Source organism: Chenopodium album, chromosome 2, assembly GCF_948465745.1.
Source record: "Chenopodium album chromosome 2, dcCheAlbu1.1, whole genome shotgun sequence".
Taxonomy (NCBI): Eukaryota; Viridiplantae; Streptophyta; class Magnoliopsida; order Caryophyllales; family Amaranthaceae; genus Chenopodium; species Chenopodium album.
The window spans coordinates 79267622-79288726 of record NC_137835.1 but is presented as its reverse complement, the minus strand read 5'-3'; the positions used below and the strand labels follow the sequence as shown (position 1 = coordinate 79288726).

The 21105-nt window shown below is 37.4% G+C and overlaps 2 protein-coding genes across 2 annotated transcripts; one reads left to right on the top strand and one right to left on the bottom strand.

The window, feature by feature from the left end:
- The first annotated feature begins 2270 nt into the window (after positions 1 to 2270).
- Positions 2271 to 10718, top strand: LOC145589031 (LRR receptor-like serine/threonine-protein kinase FEI 2). Its single transcript, XM_081645608.1, has 13 exons — positions 2271 to 3017; positions 3128 to 3263; positions 3356 to 3427; positions 3533 to 3604; positions 3764 to 3835; positions 3966 to 4037; positions 4133 to 4204; positions 8515 to 8621; positions 8730 to 8903; positions 9002 to 9334; positions 9701 to 9955; positions 10073 to 10206; positions 10329 to 10718. Exons 1-13 carry the CDS (start codon positions 2924 to 2926, stop codon positions 10551 to 10553), a joined length of 1818 nt encoding a protein of 605 aa, XP_081501734.1. The 5' UTR covers positions 2271 to 2923; the 3' UTR covers positions 10554 to 10718.
- A 3962-nt stretch (positions 10719 to 14680) lies between these two features.
- On the bottom strand, positions 14681 to 21069 carry LOC145602049 (uncharacterized). Its single transcript, XM_081658165.1, has 2 exons — positions 18603 to 21069; positions 14681 to 15024 (listed from the first exon to the last, which is right to left on the bottom strand). The coding sequence occupies exon 1, from the start codon at positions 21067 to 21069 to the stop codon at positions 18859 to 18861; it is 2211 nt and encodes a 736-aa protein (XP_081514291.1). The 3' UTR covers positions 14681 to 15024; positions 18603 to 18858.
- Between the last annotated feature and the right edge of the window lie 36 nt (positions 21070 to 21105).

Sequence of the window (21105 nt, the reverse complement as noted above, 5' to 3'; positions counted from 1 at the left end):
GTTTATGGCATCTCTCATGTAGAGGTTGTATTGTGATTATTTTCATTTTCTGGATAAGCATTTTGATTGAAGGAGCTTAATAGCTGTTACATCTTTAGTGTAAAAGTTTATGACTTATACATTGATTTCATTCAAGAATGATCAAATTTTGTGGCTGCTCCGAGTTTGGTATCTTCTGGTCTGTGTTGCTTTGCTTTTGAAGCTATAAAATGGGTAGTCGGTAGTTATGCAACAATTCCAACATCTACCCTCGTTTATCTGGTGTCATGACATGCCTATTGAAGCAGCCTCTTCAATATGCGGATTCTATAATTTATATCTGGTATTCATGTATTCATCTATTATGGAATATGAGCCTTGTCCTTCATAGGATGCCTACTTCTACCTGGATTATATACTTAGTGTACAAACAAACATACGAAAGACTGTCTTTTGTGCAGTTATACCTACTTCTACCTGGATTATATACTTGTATGGTTATACCTGTCCTTGTCTTTGTATTTTTTTGGGACAGGGATGCTAGGATGGTATGGAGTTGCCTAATGCCTTCCTATCCTTCAGCAATGAGTTGAACGAATCCGTTTGGTAGTATTACAGTGTAAGCTGAGAAATTTGTGCAAAACCTTAACGTCCTTTCAGCTTGCCTATGCATTTTGCTTCTTTTAAAACCGGTTCAATTAATCTGAGGTAACGGTATCTAATTTTCTTATGTAGTATAGCAGAAAACCTATTTTGTGCCCTTAGTTTTGATATTACTTTGGCTCTGACATTGCTCATAATTATGCTGCAACCTTTGCCATTTTTCTGTAAATCTGTTTGGGGGAGCGTGTTTAATAGAACAGAACGTAACAGCAATGCACTTATATAGCTTCATGCCTTCTATACTCTCTCTGCTCCTTGTTATATCGTTCAGCTTCTATGTTCTGTCTTCTAAACCTTTCTGTTGTCTGCGCTTAGAATTTTCTGTGTTACTGAGCTTCTGTCCTTGCTTTTCTAGGTTCCATGTTCTGGATTATGTTTCTTTTTCCAGAAATGAGCTAGATGAATCGATCTTAGGTGCACTGATGATCTGCAATGTTCTCTACGTCTTGAAGCTAATTCTTGTCAGGTACTTTTTACCTGATTAGTTTGGTCTGTTCAATTTCCATGGACTGAATTCTGAGTAATTGAATATACTCTTGTGCATGAATAAACCAAAATAGATTAATTATGACCAAATACTATTTCTTTTTCTGTTTTGATATATTCTGCATTCATCTGACTGATTCAAGAGAAGACCATTTTCGTTATACAGCCATACAGGCGTTATTGCTTGCATATTATGAATCCATCTCACTGTAATTTTAGGAAGTAGTTTTTTTGACTATCGAATGTTAACTATCAAATGTGGCTACATCAGATGCATCTTGAACAACCATATAGATTATGTTACCCAAACTTGAGTACTATGTTACACTGTGAAGTGGCCAAGCGTTTGCCTCAGCTATAAGCTATTTTGTGCCATCCATGATTGTCCTAATGACGTGTTTTAAGTAACGGAGAATATACAGTATGTTTAGAGCCAAGCATTTAATTGTTCTTTCCAAATTATCAGAGCATGATTTATAGAAACCAGGTTTGCTAATTGCTATGACTAGAAAGTAGCATGAGTTTGAAAGAATACAAGCATGATAGTTGTTTCTGATTAAGCTTTAAATGCCGGCAGAAGTAATAGGCCAGCCACCTGAAGAATTCTTCGAGATCGAAGGTGATGCTGGCTGTTTGGGCTTGGTTTGGTTGTGTGGAACAGAATGGGGTAAGACTGTTAGAATGTGTGCAAACAAGTGCATACTGAGATTAAATTTTTCCTTGAAAGTGACCGCCTTTAACTGATTAAACTACTCTCTCCGTCCCATAATATTATTTGTGTTTTTTCACAGTATTTAAGAAATATGAGGAAAAAAAGTGGATGAAGTACATTAATAAAAAGTAAAATTACAATTGTAGACAAAAGTTAGAGATAGGAAGTAGAAAAAAATACAAGACATGTGTAAAAGTAAGAGGTAATTTAAAAAGTACAATGAATAAAGTTAAAAAAGTGAGAATATATAATGATCTTTATGTAGTATTACCCAAAAATAGAAACAGAAACAACATTTTGAAATGTAGTTTTTGATTAATCTTCTCCGTAAACACTATATACCCATTAGTCCATTACTTTGCAATTAAAATATGGATTATTACAACAGAAGTAATACAATTCGTTTTAATTCAAGTAACCTTTGTTTCCCACTAAACACTGAAAAAGGAAACAATCTTTATTTTTCGAATCCTTTATCCACCAACAACAAAGAGACAAAATCCAATATTCAACCACTAAACTCCAACTCTTTTTTCTAGTTCCCCTGGTTTCAAAATTTCAATACAACATTAATACTTCGTACCAATATTTGAACCTAATAATAATGATTATTCAAATAGTAACACCACTACAAATATTTTTATTTATTTGAATTAATGAACGTTGGTATTTTATTAAAAAAATCCCGCCAATTGAAAAACCCAATTAAAAAAGAGACAGTCACCCTCTATTTCCTCCCTGCAAAGCACAACTTCCCAAGTGTCTTTTACCCCATTTTTACTGTCCCCATTGCTATAGACTACTCAACTTAAGGACCCCATTTAATTATTCAATTTTTTTATTTTATTTTTGTGCATTTTCCTTTATTTTAACTTTTTTTTGAAAAATCTACTGTCATGATAACACTTACTCACTCCACTCTTTTCTTTCTTCACAGTTATCATGGTTGTCCAAAGTTCAAAACTTTACTAGTCCCCCCAAAAAAAGAAACTTTTTTTCTTCACATTATTGAATTTCTTTTTCTTTTTTATATTTAATGAGTGAAGAAGTATCAAATTGAAGGTTAAAAATTCAATCTTGAAGATGAAATTTCAAATGGGTTTGTTGATTTTGATCTTTAAACTTATTTTAGTGACTACCCTTTTCAGCATTTGTACTCTTGCCCTCACACCAGATGGTAAAATTTACAGTAATTTTTTTTTTTTTGGGTTATTTCTTGATGCATTAATTGTTTTTATAAGTTTTAATTTATTGTAATTAATTGGTTGTTTTTGTTTGTATATTTAGGCATGGTTTTGCTTGAATTGAAGAATGTTTTGAATGATACCAATAATGCCCTTGGTAATTGGAGAGATACTGATGATACACCTTGTCAATGGATTGGGATTTCTTGTAATTCTGAAGACCAAACTGTCATTTCTATGTATGTCTACTTTATTTCATTTTGTTATTAATTTTCTTCATTTTTGAAACATGTTTTATTTTGGTAATGTTTGTGATTTTGGGGTTCTTCAGAAATTTACCTTATATGCAACTTGGGGGGATAATTTCTCCAAGCATTGGGAAGCTTACTAAACTTCAAAGACTGTGAGTATTACTTTAAACTTTGATTTTTGTTTTTATTTTCTGTCATATTTATGTAAAACCTAAATTTAAATTACATATATATATATTTTTTGAATGGTGACTCAGAGCACTTCATCAGAACAGCCTGCATGGTTTTATTCCTCATGAAATTGCAAACTGTACTGAGCTCAAAGCACTGTAAGTGAAACCCTTTCTTTTTTCTTAATGTGGTCAATGTTATATCAAGTGTCGAGGTTTTGAAACGGGTACTTGAGGTGAAATGAAGAGCCCGTGTAGAGCATAGATTGTGGTAAAAACTGGACACTGTCTTATTGTTAAACTGTCCTTCAATTCCAGGTACTTGAGAGCCAATTATCTGCAGGGTGGCATACCATCTGAGATTGGAAATCTTTCTTTTCTTAACATACTGTAAGATTACAATCTAAGCTTTTAGCTAATAGCCTTGCAATTTTGTCAATTTTCAATATTTTTAGCTTTCAAACCTTGCATTCTTTTACATTCTTATATAGTACTACAATACTTATTTCTGTTGATGCAGGGACTTGTCTAGTAATTCATTAAAGGGTGCTATACCTTCCTCCCTAGGGCGGCTAACAAGGCTACGCTATCTGTAAGTTCTGAAATGATGTCTGAAAATTAATTTCAAATTCAGAATGCTTTGTTAAATACTTACTATGCATATCTTATTTCACTACTTTGCCACAGGAACTTGTCAACTAATTTCTTCTCAGGGGAGATCCCGGATTTTGGTTCTCTCAGCTCTTTTGGGAATAAATCGTATGTTATGCTTGCCCATATTATAATTTATGTGTGAAAGATCATTGCTTAGGATGGCTAATGTTTTTTCTTGAGCTCCTGTTGATTATATTGGTTGTATTTGTCTGTCTTTGACAGTTTGACTCTTTGGTGCCTGCTATTTTTAAGCATGACAATTCTGAACTTGTTGATGTATAGACTTTAAATAAATTATTCCACTAGGACTTTCTGATTGACCATACATCTAGCATCAGTGCTGTTATTAATGCAAAATAGGTTAGAGAGGTAGGATATTCACAATAATACAATATGTCGCAATTTTCTCATGAGCAGCCACAAATAGTCCACCACTTAAGTTGCAAAGAAACGAATGGTTTTTCTTCGATTTTTGTTAGTAGCTTTTTATATGTACTCGTACCATATGTTTGGGATGATTGTAGTTAGCCTCAGCAAGTACTAGTAAACCTAGATTGTAATTATCCGAGATATTGAAAATTGAATGATGTACTATTAATCTAGTTGAGAAACTACATACAAAACATTCGAATGACAAGAATGTGTACGAAAATTCAGTTAAGTATCCTTGCCAATTTGTCCCAATGCAATCAATAAGCCCTACCCCAAATTTCAAGATATGACTAAAACCATATGCATCTTAATTGATGCTTTTTCTTCTATACTAACATGTGGTTCATGCCTATGGTTCAAGATATGACTAAAACCATATGCATCTTAATTGATGCTTTTTCTTCTATACTAACATGTGGTTCAAGATATTTTCACTGCATCAAATCCAATAGAGTTTGACATTTCATCGATACAAAGTTCCACAAGAACACTTTTCTTGACATAGTAGAATCAACTTGCTCTATTTAGGCATTCATGATAAAAAGAATTCAACTTTTCTTTAAGTTAAGGTTCAATAACTACTTAACTAGCTAAGTATTGATGGTCAAGCGTACTATAAACAAAGAGGTTGTTGGGCCCGTGTCATCCACCTTATTGTGCCGCATGCATACTCCACTCCACATTAGTATAAGTGTCCACTTTGGGCACGGCCCGTACGGAGCTGTTTTTGGGCACTTTCCTAAATGGCCTCATACTAATGGAGTGTGCACTCACTTATCAAGGGCTTTTCACTTTTACCTTTTGGTTTTTCAGCACTAAACACAAGTAAATGTCAACTCTTGACATACAACAAGTCTCTCATCTTCCTCTTCCGAAGATGATAGTTAGTTTTATTCAAACTAATCATTCTAACAGTATTAATATTACCGGATTCCAGATTGTTTAGGTAAACACAACTCTTGCGAAATAATCAACTAACCAATCAAACACTAGCACAGTCTAGCTACTAGTTTATTCAAAGTCACACTAACGTAAGCAATATAATATGTTCTTGAAGATCAACACAACTCTAGCACTATCGGCAAATAAACGCAACAACATAAAGTATATAAACAAATATAATCAACCAAGCAAGGAACACACATTATTTACGTAGAAAACCCTTTCAAAGAGAACATTAAAAATTGTGGGACGGTTAGGGAGTCCACCCAAATTGCTATTATGGTAGTAATGTAATGATACACAATCTCAATTTCAAGTCTTAAAAGTGGGTACTTAATTAACCCAACTACAACAAACATAAGAGCTAAACAATAGAGGATGAAATTAAGAAATATCACCAGTAGCTGCAAATCACAACCGAAGCAGTAAATGACAATCACACCGTTGAAAATGAAGCCTTGGATCGGACCACTGATGAACTGTCAAAATTTGAGCCAAATCAGACCACAGATGACCGTGCACTTGAAAACGTGAAGTGGTTGCTCTTGTAAACTCTCCGTATTTATCTCCTTTCTTTAAACTAATATCCTTCGTCTATTTAATCACTTTACTGGCAGCAAGTACATGATACGAGAGACTTTGTTGCCCACTCTTTTTCACGGTTAGGCACACCAAAGTAAAATATTTTAAAACTAGACAAGTTGCCCTAAAAATAATCATGACATAATATGGGTTTTTCCACATAAGAATGGACCCATAGCTCATTAATTCTTGGCACGGTGGGTAGGCATGTGCACAAATGGGTTTCTTCAAAGGTTAGAAAACATAACCAGTGAGTACTCCTCTTGCTTTGCATTTTAAGTTGAGTTCTCAATAGAGTCCTTCTTCATTGGAAGAGAAGGAAAGCATGTTGCATACTCCTTATGCTTCAACTATGGGTAGCTTGATATATGCAATGTTTTGCACTAAGCCTGTAATAGTGGTTTTGTTAGTCGTTTTCTCTTTGATCCGGAAAAGGAGCATTGGTATGCTGTTAAATGGATTATGAGATATCTACGAGGTAATAGTGATGTGAAGCTATGCTTTGGTAGTGATAAGCCTATTCTTGTTGTCTACTCAAATTCTAACATGGTGGGTGATATTGACTCGAGGAAGTCTACTTTCGGTTACTGATCACTTTTGGTGGGAGCAGTTTTTGACAATCTAGATTATAGAAATGTGTGGGCAATAGTGCTATTCATCTTGCTAAGGGTTTTACCTTTCATGCAAAGTCAAAACATATTGAAGTGAGATATCATTTGATACGGGATGTTCTTGATGCTAAGTTCCTTGAGCTTGAGAAAATCCATACCGATGATAATGGCTTCGACATGATGATTTAGGCATTACCAAGAGGCAAGTTTGAGACTCGTTGTTTGATTGCCGGAATGGTAACCACCTCCATGTGGGAGGGGGAGATTTCTTGGGCTATGGGTCCCTTTCTATGTGGAGAAACCCGTATTATATCATGATTATTTTTAGGGCAACTTGTCTAGTTTTGGTCCAAGTGTTTTATTGACTTTGGTGTGCCTTATCGTGGAAGAGAGTGGGTAACAAAGTCTCGGTGGTATTATTTATCATTTACTTGCTGCCAGTAAGGTGAGTAAATATATTAGGGTAATTAGTTGAGAGAAAGGAGAGAAGCACATAGAGTTTACAATAGCAACCACTTCACATTTTTCAAGTATGCAGTCCCGATCGAAGCTCATCCGTGGTTCGATTTAGCTCAAATTTTGACATCTTTTTTAGGACATGAGAGCTTAATTTTCAACAGCTTGATTGTCATTTGCTCCTACAGTTTGTGATTTACGGTTGCTGGACAAACCCTTTTTTTCCGGTGATATTTCTCAATTTCGTCCTCCATTGTTTAGCTCTTATGTTTGTTGTAGTTGGGTAAATTGAGTACCCATTTTTAAGACTTGAAATAATGATTGGGTACCATTCCATTACTACAATAAGAGCAATTTGGGCGGACTCCCTAACTGTCCTACGGTTTTTACTCCTCATTGAAGGGGTTTTCCATGTAGATGTCGTGTGTTCCTTGCTTTGTTGATTATGTTAGTTCATATGCTTTGTGTTGTTGCGTTTATGTGTTGATATAGCGGGAGTTGTGTAGATATTCCATAACATATTATATTGCTTGGGTTAGTGTGACTTCGAGCAAACTAGTATGTAGAACGTGCTTGTGGTTTGTTTGGTCAGTTGATTATTCCGCAAGGGGTGTGTTTACCTCAACGGAGGTCAAGTAAATTCTTAGGATTAGGGACAAATCACAGAATTACAATCATATTTGAGCTTAGCTTGTTTTTAAATAATAATTTCCCTCCCACATGTTGAAAAGAAAAGAACACAAATAAGAGAATCAAACCAAACATCTTAATTGAATCACAAAAGATTGTAGATGTCAAAGCCTAACTCACAGAATTGCAAAGCTAAGTTTGAATCTTAAATGAAAGAAGCTAACAAGATTTTTTTCCAAGTACATCTTGCATTTGAACATAAATGCAAAAGCTATAATGACATGCCTTGATTGACACATGCTTGCTGACCTGCTTATACGAACTCCCTTAGCCTTTTAGAACTTGAATAAGTTTCCCTCTGATATGAGGCTCTATGTGAAGTTGTGAACTCCCAATTGACTATTTATGTCGTAAATTAATAGTTGACTCATGTTGAACATGCTCTTGTTAGTAGAATTTTTTTATTATAGTCTATCATGGCGCTTGATTAAACTGTAGCGTTGTCTTAATGTATTTTTTTTCATAATATCAACTTTTGATAATTTTTACTTATAGATAATTATTGAATAGAGATATTAAACTTGGCAAACGTAATAAAAGAATTTTGTCAACTAAAAAAGATTGGTGGAGGTATTACTCATGCCACCATTGTCTCGACAGACCTTGATTTAGCATCATAAGTCATGTAGGCTTTCGCTAGATTAACTGGTGCTATAGGATTCAGTACCTTTGCCTGCTCTAAATCACTTTTCTCGGTAACAGATTTATTGGCAACTTGGACCTTTGTGGGCGACAAGTGCATAAACCATGCCGGACCTCACTTGGATTCCCTGCAGTCTTGCCTCATGCTGAGAGTGATCAAGCTGCAGGTAAGCAGCAATCATTGCTGTCAATAACATGTATCTGCTTCTGTTATCTAACCATAGAGTATTCATCTAAACTTTTTTGAGCTCAGTACATCTTCTATTATCTTACAGTTCCAACTAAGCGGTCATCTCATTATATCAAGGGGTTGTTGATTGGGGCAATGTCCATGCTAGGAGTGGCTCTTTTAGTCGTTGTTGCTCTCCTTTGGGTTTGGTCAGTATCAAAGAAAGAAAGAGCTGCCAAGAAATACACAGAAGTCAAGAAACAAGTCGAACCTGAAGCAGGTAGAATAGATATACATTCATCAGATCTTTGTAGGAACTTTTGGTTGAGTTCTATCAAATATTTTATTCATCTTAAAGCCATTTCTCTTCTGGGACAGGAACCAAGCTTATAACGTTTCATGGTGATCTTCCATATCCCTCGTATGAGATCATCGAAAAGCTGGAGGCTCTTGATGAAGAAGATGTTGTGGGTTCGGGAGGCTATGGTACTGTATACAGAATGGTCATGAATGATTGTGGCACATTTGCTGTTAAAAGGATAGATCGCACTCGTGAAGGATCTGATCAAGTGTTTGAGCGTGAATTGGAGGTTTTGGGCAGCATCAAGCACATCAATTTAGTAAACTTGAGAGGCTACTGTAGACTGCCTACTTCAAAACTTCTCATATATGATTATTTGGCAATGGGCAGCCTAGATGATTTGTTGCATGGTAATTTTCTTCTCAAAAAATTATGCATTGTTTACTAGATTATATATCCAAGTAACTGAATAGCTGTATGTATTGGACATGGAATCTTACCTGAAATACATGAACATATATTGCATACATGCTTGAAGATAAACGACATTCATAAGAAGCCTGGCATTGCTGGCAAACGAAATTTAGTAGAGCATTTGATTAGTAAGCTCTTCATGAAGTCCCTTGTATGAAAGAAATTGCATTTATGATGTATATTATTAGGGGAACATGACTGGATGATAATATGTTGATTAATATCAGCAGGCCTTACTATTTTTTATTTTAAAATATGGAGTATCTATCTTATGATGTTAAATGCTTAATTGCAATTGACAGAACAAGGCAATAGTGATGAAGTATTAAGCTGGAGTACTCGTTTGAAGATAGCTCTTGGTTCTGCTCGTGGATTAGCTTACCTGCATCATGACTGCTGCCCAAGAGTAGTTCATCGTGACATAAAATCAAGCAATATACTTCTTGATGAAAATATGGAGCCGCATGTGTCAGATTTTGGCCTTGCCAAGCTTTTGAAAGACGAAGAGGCTCATGTCACAACAGTTGTCGCTGGTACTTTTGGTTACTTGGCACCTGGTATGTCTTCTAAACTTCTCTTATCTTTCACAAAATTTAACGTGAAAAGAACAGAACCTTAGGGAAGTAGTCCGGTGTTCAAACAATTTAATCCAAATATATGCACTTCATGAGCAGAGTATCTACAAAGTGGAAGAGCCACAGAAAAGTCAGATGTTTACAGCTTTGGCGTTCTTTTGTTGGAGCTTGTGACTGGAAAAAGACCGACTGATCCGTGCTTTGTTCAAAAAGGCTTGAATGTTGTTGGTTGGGTGAGTTCCTAAGTCCTTATTTCTCTTATCTTTCCCTTTAGTAGAATGAATTCTATTTTACTCCCAACTTGGTTAAAGCCTTAAAGGTTATAAGTGAAACCATGTCTCAAATGTTGTTGCAGATGAACACGCTATTGAAAGACAACAGATTAGAGGATATAGTGGATAAAAGGTGCCGTGATGTGGATCAGGAAACAGCAGAGGCAATACTCGATATAGTTTCCCGATGTACTGATGCAGATCCAGAGCGTAGGCCATCAATGAACGAGGTTTTGCAGGTTCTAGAACAAGAGGTCATGTCTCCTTGCCCTAGCGATTTCTATGAGTCTCAGTCTGATCATTGCTAAATGATGGACTGTCCTTGTAATCCTGCCTTGGGATTTTGTATATTAAATTAATTGATTAATCTGTGCATTTTGTCATGCAACCCTTAAAAAATACTGTCATTAGAATAGCATTCCGTGTTCAAATGTTCATTTGCATTCCATCTATCATCTTGTTTTGTCTTGATCATTTTCACAATTTGTGTACTTCTGGTAATGGATCGATCACATTTCGAAAAAAGAATTACTCAGTAACTTTCATTATGTTACTACCAAACAGAGGGGATAAGTACATTACTGTAACAAGTTGCCCCAAGAATCGAATTTTTATCGAGCCTTTTCAGGACATTATGTGATATAGCACTTAGCAAAATTACTGAGGTCTTGAGTCCAAGCCTTCAGACTGTAGTAGCTTTTGTACTTGCAGAAGTTTTCAGGTGATGTGTTACTAATTGAAAGGTTTTTACTTACTGTAGCATTTACCCTGGCACATTTGAGCATGACCTAAACCCCTAAAGGATCTTACTATAGTCGATATGCCACAAACACGTACATACTACATATGCTCAGTCGCGTGCACACACAAGTGAATAATATATACTACCTCCGGTCCAAATTACTCGCAGCTTTGGAATATTTTATATCTCACAAATAATACCCCAAAGTTGCGAGTAATTTGGACCGGAGGTGGTATATATTTTTTTGAATAAAACACAAGTAAATAAATTAATTGATAACTAATCAATTCAATTCAACATTCATTCAAAAGCCAACAAGAAGTTCACCAAGATAACTTGTTGAATTTTGTAGAAAAGTTTGTCCAATCTCACCAAAATTTTCTCTTTATATAGTTTAGGATTAGAGATGAAGTAAGCTTGGCAATCACTAGGCTAAGTTGTCAAGCCCATATCCCAGCCCAGTTGTCTAAGGCATGAAATTTTAGAAATTTTCATTCAATCAATTTTGTATACTCTCCTTTCTATGTTCTCTTTTATTTTCTCATTTAAAATCTTTTTATTTCTAGAGTGTAATATTTTAACTATGATTAGCTATCAATCACATAAGTAAAAACTTGCTCATGAATTATTATTATACTACGTTTTTTTTTTTTCTTTCATTATATAGCCAAAAATTTTACTTAATATTCCACAACTTATAAGAGATTACCCAACCAAGCACAAGTAGACAAGTCTGTAAGCACTTAGCATGCCAATGGACGTGCCTTATAAGTTATAACTTGCAAGGACATCATATTTAAAATTTGGCACCAGTACGACAGACTTGTTTATATACCAATTGATCAAAAAATAAAAGTTAATGTCCATTGGCATGGCACATGAGTTGGGCCACACATAAGCTCCATTTAGGACTAGTGGGCAAGAGCTCAAGACATGGACCTTTTGAGCACAAGGCCCGCTGGCATATAACATTGGCTTGCACAATCCAAACGACATTTTTGGACCCTTTATAAACACGTCTATTTGACCGTATCAAGATTCGCTGGCACATAACATGAGCTTGCATAGTTCGACTAGTGTCTACTGTCTAGCTCTAATACCCCGTCCTTAGAAAAGTCTACTATCTTGACCATACTACATACAATTAAATTAGTTACATAGGCACCCCCAATTAATCAAATCATCAACTATAGAGTATAATAATATTGAGACCACAATTAAAAAAAAAATTGATATGATGTCAGAGTCAACTAAACTTCTGATAAGCCACTTGAGGCATAATATCACATATATGGTCTCTTGCATGGTTCGTATGGTTGAAAAACTTGAAATCAGGAACCTTTGATTAAATCTTTATTCCCCTGCTACCACCTTAATTCTAGCATATACTATTAATTTTATACTCATGGATTAATATTATATACTTTGGTCTGCCCAACATGCAATACCACAACTTTATTTTTAGATAATAAAAGTGCAAGTGTCAATTGATCATTTAGCATCTTTTCTAAGCTTGTACTAATTGTGTTACTAATTATATTGTTTAATTAGTTTGACGGCTACTCAGGGTTTAATTACTTTTGTCTTTTATGTTTTGGGTGATTAGTGATTATATATTAGTGTACATTATAGTATTAGTGCACTTTTATAGACCTTGTGTTAATTCGACGTAGCTTACAACTAGTAAGCATATTTTTATTCTATTTTATTTAAGAGTGAAAATCATGAGATTGATAATTATTGGAGGATGAAGGTTAAAGAATTTAAGATACGGAGTAGGAACTTTAGCTATTAAATATGACCAAAACTTGTTGTAGCGTAAGAACTAATTAAATGTGATACTCGAGCCCTGAGCTCTAGAGAGGGTAATTGGTGATTTAGTTGGATACGGATTGGGATCATACAACTCGGGTCGTATTTGGCTAAGAAGTAATTTGGGTTGCGTCGGTTCAAAATTATTGTCAAAGAGATTATTATTAAAGCTAATATAATTCTCTATATTAGATAATTATTAGTTCGACGAAAAATTTGGATCAGATTAGGCTGAAAGTCGAGTCATTAAGCTTTAGGGATCAGGTTAGGCTGAAGATTGAGTCATTAAGCTTTCCGGATGATTTTAGTAATATGAATTGGGTCAATAATTAAAGTTAGAACTGTGGCATAGTGACCACTCTTTGTTGTAGGAGTTCTTCATCCACCCGATACATATAGATAATCAAGTTACATAATAAAGAGTCATGATGAGTTTTAATAATATATATTTTTTTGCATTTACATAATGGAAATATTCATCATAAGATAATAACAATATGAAAATTTTGCATTTACATAATATTAATCACAAAATTACTATATGAAATATAACTAGTTTAAGCAACATTTACCTATAATTCCTATCAAAAAAAAAAAAAAAAAAAAAAACATTTACATATAATTTGAATAAAAAGTTGGTTAAGAGTTTAATACAAATTGCATCAATTATTTAATGTGATCAAACTAGACCTAATTAGAATGATTGACCCATAGAGTAATTGGTACTTCTATTAATCAGTTTTTACTTTTTTTTTTTTTTATTCTAGCTTTACAAAATCTAACAAGCCAGGTTGGAGCAAGTTAAGGCAAAAGTATGAAATAAACCCATGATCCAAAGTTAGGTGCGATTGAGCTTCACGCCTTAAAGCTAATAAAGGCATGTTCACTTCAGTTTAATTTCAATTTAGTTCAGCTCCAATCAGTTCAGTTCAGCTCTTAATTTCCTTCTCTCATAAATATTCATTTCATCTCTATTCAGTGTAGTTTAACTCCAATCAATTCAGTTCAGTAAATGTGAACAGGGCCTAAGACTTTCCAAGCAGGGCGGATCTGTTCATGTGCACAGTGAGTCACGTGACTCACCGACACAAAACAAAAAACAAAAAAAACAAAAAAGTGATCGCCTATTACAGATAGGAGATCTCTTTGTTGCTTCTATTTGAGTGTAGACCACGGTCAGTTTTTTTAAATATGAAAGAGACCACCTATAAAAATATCAGATAGGCGGTCTCTTTGTTGTTGCTATTGGTACATGAGTTTAGCATCACGTCATTTTTTAAAAATATTAAAGAGACCTGTTATCTAGATAATAGGTCTCTTTTTGTCAGCCATTGAAGAGCTTTCATATTTCATCAAAGAGACCTGTTATATTTAATAACTGGTCTCTTAAGTTATCTCACTTTTTTTTTTTTAAAAATAATTCTTGTTTCTATTTATTCTATATTTGTGCAATTAATTTTAATATTTTCCCACAAAACTAATTAAGTAAAAAATCATAAAGTTAGTTTAATGTAATAGCTTTATAGTATGTATTTTTATGTTCTAATTTTGGATTGAAATCATTTTGGTGAAATTTCCTTTTTTTTTATATAATTTTTAGATTGAAACAAGTGATTAATTAATGGTGACTCATAAGTTCGAAAATCCTGAATCCACCACTGTTTCCAAGCCAAAAGCGATCAAGGATGTTTGGGGGAACGTCCAACGTGGAAGCACACGTAGACTAGGACACCATGTAACTCACACCCCCTACCCCCAGTCCCCCACATACAAAATAATACTAGTAAGATAAGCATAGAGTAGAGAGATAGACATAGTATACAAAATAAAAATGCATGCAATAGCTAAACATAACACCATATGGCCACATGATAATGGATATTGACCCTTCCATTTCACCAAAAGCTCCCCACAATTCAATTTTTTTTTTTTTTTGAGGTAGAAAAGGAACTTAGTTAATAATTAAGGAGGTAGTTAAGTTTACAAAAGGCGATCTCTCACTGTGAGAGAACAAAAGTACAGTCTGATCAGAAGCACGATCATCTAGAGAGATACAGTCAGAATCTAGGTAGTTTATACAATAAGGAGGGGGACTTTGTAAAACAAAAAGCTGGTTCCGTTCAGTTGCCTCCTTCCGTGCCTCCTTTGCCATGATGTCAGCAACTCTGTTCTTCCCTCTTTCTCCATAGTATAGTTGGACCTCAGGCAGTTGAAGAAGCTGCGCCCTGCATTCAAGCAATGGTGGGGTTAGGACACTATTGCTTGTGTCATTTAGATCAAGCACTATGTTCCTGCAGTCTGTTTCAATTTGGCATCTATCCCATCCATTGTTCCTGATCCATTTTAATGCAAGGGAGATTGCCTGTAGTTCTGCATCTTGTGCTGAAGGTGAGAAACCTTTCCATTTGAAACCTTCTATCCATATACCCTTGTCATCTCTAGCAACACCTGCACAGCCCACTTGTTTGGAGTGGTTGATGTATGATGCATCCACATTTATTTTAATGAAGTTTTGGGGGGGGGGATCCCAGGCAATAGGCTTAGGCTCTGTTCTGGCTGAACTAACACTGGAAAAGTACCATTCAGCAGCAGCCCAAGTGCATTGGGATGTAGATTTTTGAACAGGGGAATTTGAGTGTGAGAATATCCAGGAGTTTCTCCTCTTCCAGATGAACCACAAAGCAAAGGTGAAGGTGATGTGCCAAGGGATATTGTGGTGGCTTAGAAGTTTGTCTTTCAGGTTCCTAGATAGCCAATTTGGGAAGGTATCTAGCTGTGAGTCAAATGTAGAGGGAGGTGGCTTAAGCTCAGTCCAGAATTCCATAGCTCTTGGGCAGTCAATGAACAAATGGGTAAGGGTTTCAATGTTTGCAGGGCAAAAAGCACAATATGGTGTGGGTTTGCAGTGTCTATTATACAAGTTCCTTGCAGTGGGAAGTCTATCCCATAACAGTTGCCATAGGAACAGTTTGATTTTAGGCAGGGTATGCACCTCCCATACACATCTCCAATGGTACTCAATGCAAGGGGTGGTAAGATCTGAGTTTATTATCCAAGCCTTTGCAGCAGCACTATCAAACTTCCCTCTTTTTGTCCAACTTGTGAAATTAAAATCTTCACAGTCAGATAATTGAACACTGTTAATTCGAGCCCTGATATCCTCTGGAAATACAAAGCCTAGCTCACCTTCTAACTGTTCTCTATCACTAAGTATTGCACTGAGGGATTTATATTGTGAAGAGAGTGTTAAAGGTCCCACAATCAAAGTTCTTGGAGTCTCATGATGTAGCCACTTATCTTCCCAAAAAGTGATTTTCTCTCCATTCCCAGGTTCCCACATCAAACTATGTTTGAAGAGCTCCCATCCTTTTCCTATGGCAGACCAAATGTGGGAGCCTTTGTTAAAAGGGGTTGGGTTGGGTTTGTTTTTTACATACTTCTCAAAAAGGAGTTTTCCAGCCCAATTTGATCTGGTATCCACCATCCAGCACAGTCTAGCAAGGCTAATGAGATTAAGGTCTGAAAATTTCAGGAATCCCAGCCCACCCCTCTCCTTAGGTTGACAGACAAAATTCCAAGCTATCCAAGTTATCCTCTTTCTAGTGATATCCCCCCCCCAGAGAAAGTTTGAGCATATGGAGTCAAGCTTATTTAGGATGCACTTTGGTAATTTTACACAGTTCATTTGGTACCTGGGGATAGAGAACAAAGTGGACTGGAGAAGAGTGAGTCTTCCCCCCCTTGACAGTGTCTTTGCTTTCCAGGAGGCTAACTTCTTCCCAATTTTTTCAATAAGGCCATTTAGTTGCCTCCTAGTTGGCTTTTTCTCAGACAGGGGGTAACCTAGGTAAATGCCTAAGTCTGCAGATCTAGTAACATTTAGGGTTTGTTCAAAATCATCAATCATGTGGATGGGGGTGTTAGTAGAAAAATAAATTTGGCTCTTCTGTTCATTTATCTTCTGACCAGAGATGGAACAAAAATGTTTGAGGGTGTCACTCAGGGATTTTAGTGTTTTGCTATCAGCAACCCCAAAGAGTAGGACATCATCAGCAAAAAGGAGGTGAGAGATTGAGGTCTGGCCCCCTCTAAATCTAAATGGTTTCCATTTATTCAGGTTGCATTGATCATGGATCTGTCTGGATAAGAACTCAAGACAAAGGATGAAAATGTAAGGGGATAGGGGGTCACCTTGTCTAATCCCTCTAGATGGGTGGAAGGGGGAAGAGAGCTTACCATTTATGAGAATTTGGGAAGAGACAGAAGAGATGCAGGACATGATAAGGTGTACAGTCTCAGGTGAGAAGTTGAAAAAGAGAAGGCAGTGCCTTATGAAACTCCACTCAAGCCTATCATAGGCTTTCTCCAAGTCTAGTTTCAAAGCAAAAAGACCTCTAGAACCTCTTTTTTTCCTCATAGAGTGTAAGACTTCAGAGGCAATTATGTAATTTACCTCTGTCCCCCTCCCTTTTAGGAAACTGTTCTGGTTTGGAGAAATTATTGAATACAGGTGAGGTCTAATTCTGTTAACCAGAATTTTTGACAAAAGTTTGTAAGAGGTATTGACAAGGCTAATGGGTCTAAAGCTAGTGATTTTACATGGAGAAAGCACCTTGGGAATGAGGCAAACAACTGTTTTGTTTATTTCTGGTGGGATTTGTTTGGAGGAGAAGATAGAGTTTATTAATGACAAGCAGTCCTGATGAATAAAGGGCCAAGAGGAGTGGAAAAATGAGGCATGGAAACCATCAATTCCAGGAGCCTTGAGAGCTCCAATAGAGAACATGGCCTCCTGGATTTCAGGCAGGGAGGAAGGCCCTGCACAGTGTATACTACCAGAAGAGTGTGGGGTGGAGGGGACAGAACAGGGCTCAGAAGAGAAGAGTTTTATGAAGTGAGCAAGAATATGCGAGTGAATATGACCAGGGTCAGTGATCCAATCCCCTACATCATTTTTCAAGGCATGAATTTTGTTCCTTCTGTCCCTAATAGTTGCTGAGCAATGGAAGAACCTAGTGTTTCTATCTCCTTGTGACAGCCAGTCAGTTCTAGCTCTAGTAGCCCAGTAAAGTTGTTCCTGGTCAAGTGTTTCACTCAGAAGTTTCTGTAGGCTACTCTCAAGGTCAAACAGGAAGGGGTTAGAGGGATTTGATTGGTAAGCTAGTTGGACTCCATTTAGTCTAGCATTTATTCTTTTAATTTGGCTTCTGAAATTCATAGGGTGATTTTTACTCCAGGTCTGTAAATCTGCAGTGAGCATGTGCAGCTTGCTGTGGAGATCTCCCAAGTAAGAGGGCCAATTATGTTGGACAAAGGAAATGAAATCTAAGTCAGTTAACCAGAGAGGTTCAAATCTGAATGGTTTCTCACCAGGGAAAATTTGTGTTGCTGTGAGAGTCAGTAACAAGGGGTTATGATCAGAGGAAAGTCTAGGGAGATTTCTAACAACATTCTGAGGGTGCATTTGAACCCAGTCAGCAGTAGCCAAAAATCTATCTAATCTCTCTAAGATTGGATTTCTTTTTTGTTTGTTGAACCAAGTAAATTTGTGCCCCACATACCCCAAGTCTACAAGATTGCAGTGTTCAATGGTATCATTAAAGGCACTCATTTGATGCAAGGGATGAAGATTGCCCCCCCATTTTTCATGTTGATAACATAATTCATTAAAGTCACCACATACAAGCCAAGGTAAGGACATAGATTCACTCATCTTTTTCAAAGACTCCCACATTTCCAATCTAGCATTAAAAGAAGTAGAAGCATAGATTGCAGAAAGAAAGAATTTGTGTTTTGAATTTACCTGTACCACAGCATGAATTGCACGTGGTTCTTTACTCACAACATGGAGAGAGTTGAAACCAGAGTTCCACAGAATGAGGATGCCTCCGGAGTAGCCAATTGGATCCACCACCTCGAAGGAGTTATAGGGTAGGATTGAGAGTATGTGTTCACAGCTGATTTTTGGCACTTTAGTTTCGGTTAGGATGATGATATCAGGGTTGTGATCCCTAATCAAGCAACGGATGTTGAGTTTAAAGCCATCACGGGCTATCCCCCTAGCATTCCATAGTAGGATCGACATTCCGGGTTTCATGTGGGGGAGCTTTGATAGTTCCTTCCTCGTGGGGTAGGCAATCTGAGTGTTGAGGTCGACATATTTGCTCAGAAACGGACTGAACATGGAGGTGGTGTTCTTTTTTATCTTGATTCCCGACATTTGGGTCTCTTTCCCTTTTTGTTTCCCCCACCCCACTGAGAGATGAAGTTGTTGGGCTTCCTGTGCAAGGTGCATGAGTTTGACGTTGTTTGTGCCTGACACTGATTGAAGCACCAGCAAGTCGTCGGTAATCGACAACGCTTTTCTTACGCTCGGAAGAACGGGAACCGGGTCTAGTATGAATTGTAATTCCCATGGTACCGCCATTAGTGAGCCTTCCTTGTTCAGTTTTTCCATCCACCATTTGAATAGTATCCCGAGTGGTTCGCTGATGATGGAGACATCCGACAGGGAGGGGACATGTGCTGGAACAAGGTAAAAAGGATTGTCCGGGGACGCCATTCGCAGGTTGGAGTAGAGGGGGGACTGATCTTCCGGGCTTAGGAGAAGCCCCCTGATGCTCGTCGGCGAGATCGCATGCCATTCCCCGAACAGGCCTTGAGCGTAGAAGGACATTAGGTTGAGCATTGTCTCCGGGAAGGTTATCACCGGCTTCGTCTTGGTGATAATGTTCCTGTCCTGCGATGGTTGAAGATGGACAATCGAAGGGGGCATGATCGGAGGTCTCAGGAAGCCTCCCTGATCCGCTAGCTCGTCCGGGTCTAAATTGATGAGCTTGTTCAAGTAGTCTGGGAGAGACATGCTTGCCATGGTCGCTGTTTTGGTTTTCTTGTGATGGATGGCAGTGGTGGTAAGGTGGGAGGAGTGGTAGATAGTGAAAGGGGATGGATAAAAGAAGGGTAAAGGGTTTCTCGGAAATAGTCATTTTAAAATTTTTTATGGGAAAGGAGGAAAAATTGGTGATGAGACAGGAGGGGGAAGGGCGGCGAGAGGTAGGGGTTAGCTGTTGTTGAGTGTTGCAGGGAAGTTGAAGTGACAAGTTGGGAGAAGGTAAGGAATTAGAAGGCAAACTGTCATTTTTGGTGGGATTTATAGTTTCCTCGGGCCCCACAAGTTGAGATAAAATCTCAAATTGATTTTCCGTATTTTTGGATGAGTGTGGGCCCCACGTGTTTACTTTTTGATTTTTGGAAGCCAAATTACCGGTGGATATTACCCCCCTATTCTGTATTTGGCGCCAAACTTTTTGATGTTCCTGCATCGGCGATTTCGTTGTTGCCGGAATGGTATTTCCGGCCATTGTATCCGTTAGTTTGATGTCCGTGGAGTGCTGACCCTGGTTTCTCCTTGAGATTTGATCCAAGTAAATCAATCTCTGTTTGAATCCTCCTATCCACAGTCCGTCCTTCCTCTGTTTTTCGTAATCCATCATTACCAGGATTCGGGCATATCTGAGGTTGCCCTGCTCTAATTTTCTGGTAGTGGCTCGAATGAAAACTCCCAGTGAGTTCCCTATTTTCCTAAGTATGCAGTCATTCATGAATTCAATAGGTAGCTCCGGGAGCTCGACCCAAATTGGAATGCGGTTGATCTTCTCCTCTGAGGGTTTAAACCCTGCTCTCCATTTCTGAACATGTAAGAAGGTACCATTAATGAACCAAGGTCCGCCTGACAGGACTTTTCCCATGTCTGCCGCGTCTTCAAATTTAGATATGAAGAATCCCTTCCCAATTGGAAAGGATAGTACCTTTGCCTTTGGTTTCCATATGCGAGGCAGAGTTTGCACAAGGTATTCAGTGGAGAAGGATTTTCCATGAGGTTTGGATATAATTGCATTAATCCATGGTTGGCAAAGGGAACTATATTCTTCCTGGGTAATTGGAAGAAAAACCTCTTTTGTTTCATCGAAATTTGAGGGGGGTGAGGAGGCTGGGAGGGTGGACAAGGCCTGCAAGGGGTTCGTACTACCACCCAATTGAAGTGCTTTTTTGAAGGAGAAGGGGTGCGTGGTGGTGGGTTGTTTTGGGGGAGTTGGTGTGGGGAAGGAAGGGTGGGAGTTCTTGACGGCAGATTTGGGGAGGGGGAGAGGGAGGAGAGGTGGGTGGTGGGGTGAAGTGGTGTTTGGTGGAGTTGGAGGAGGTGGTGGATCCGGTGGCTTTTTCGAAGTGCTTGGTTTCACTCTCTCACTAGGACTCTCTCTCTCTCTCATCCTATCTATTAACTTGCTAATTTGCTATTCAATTTA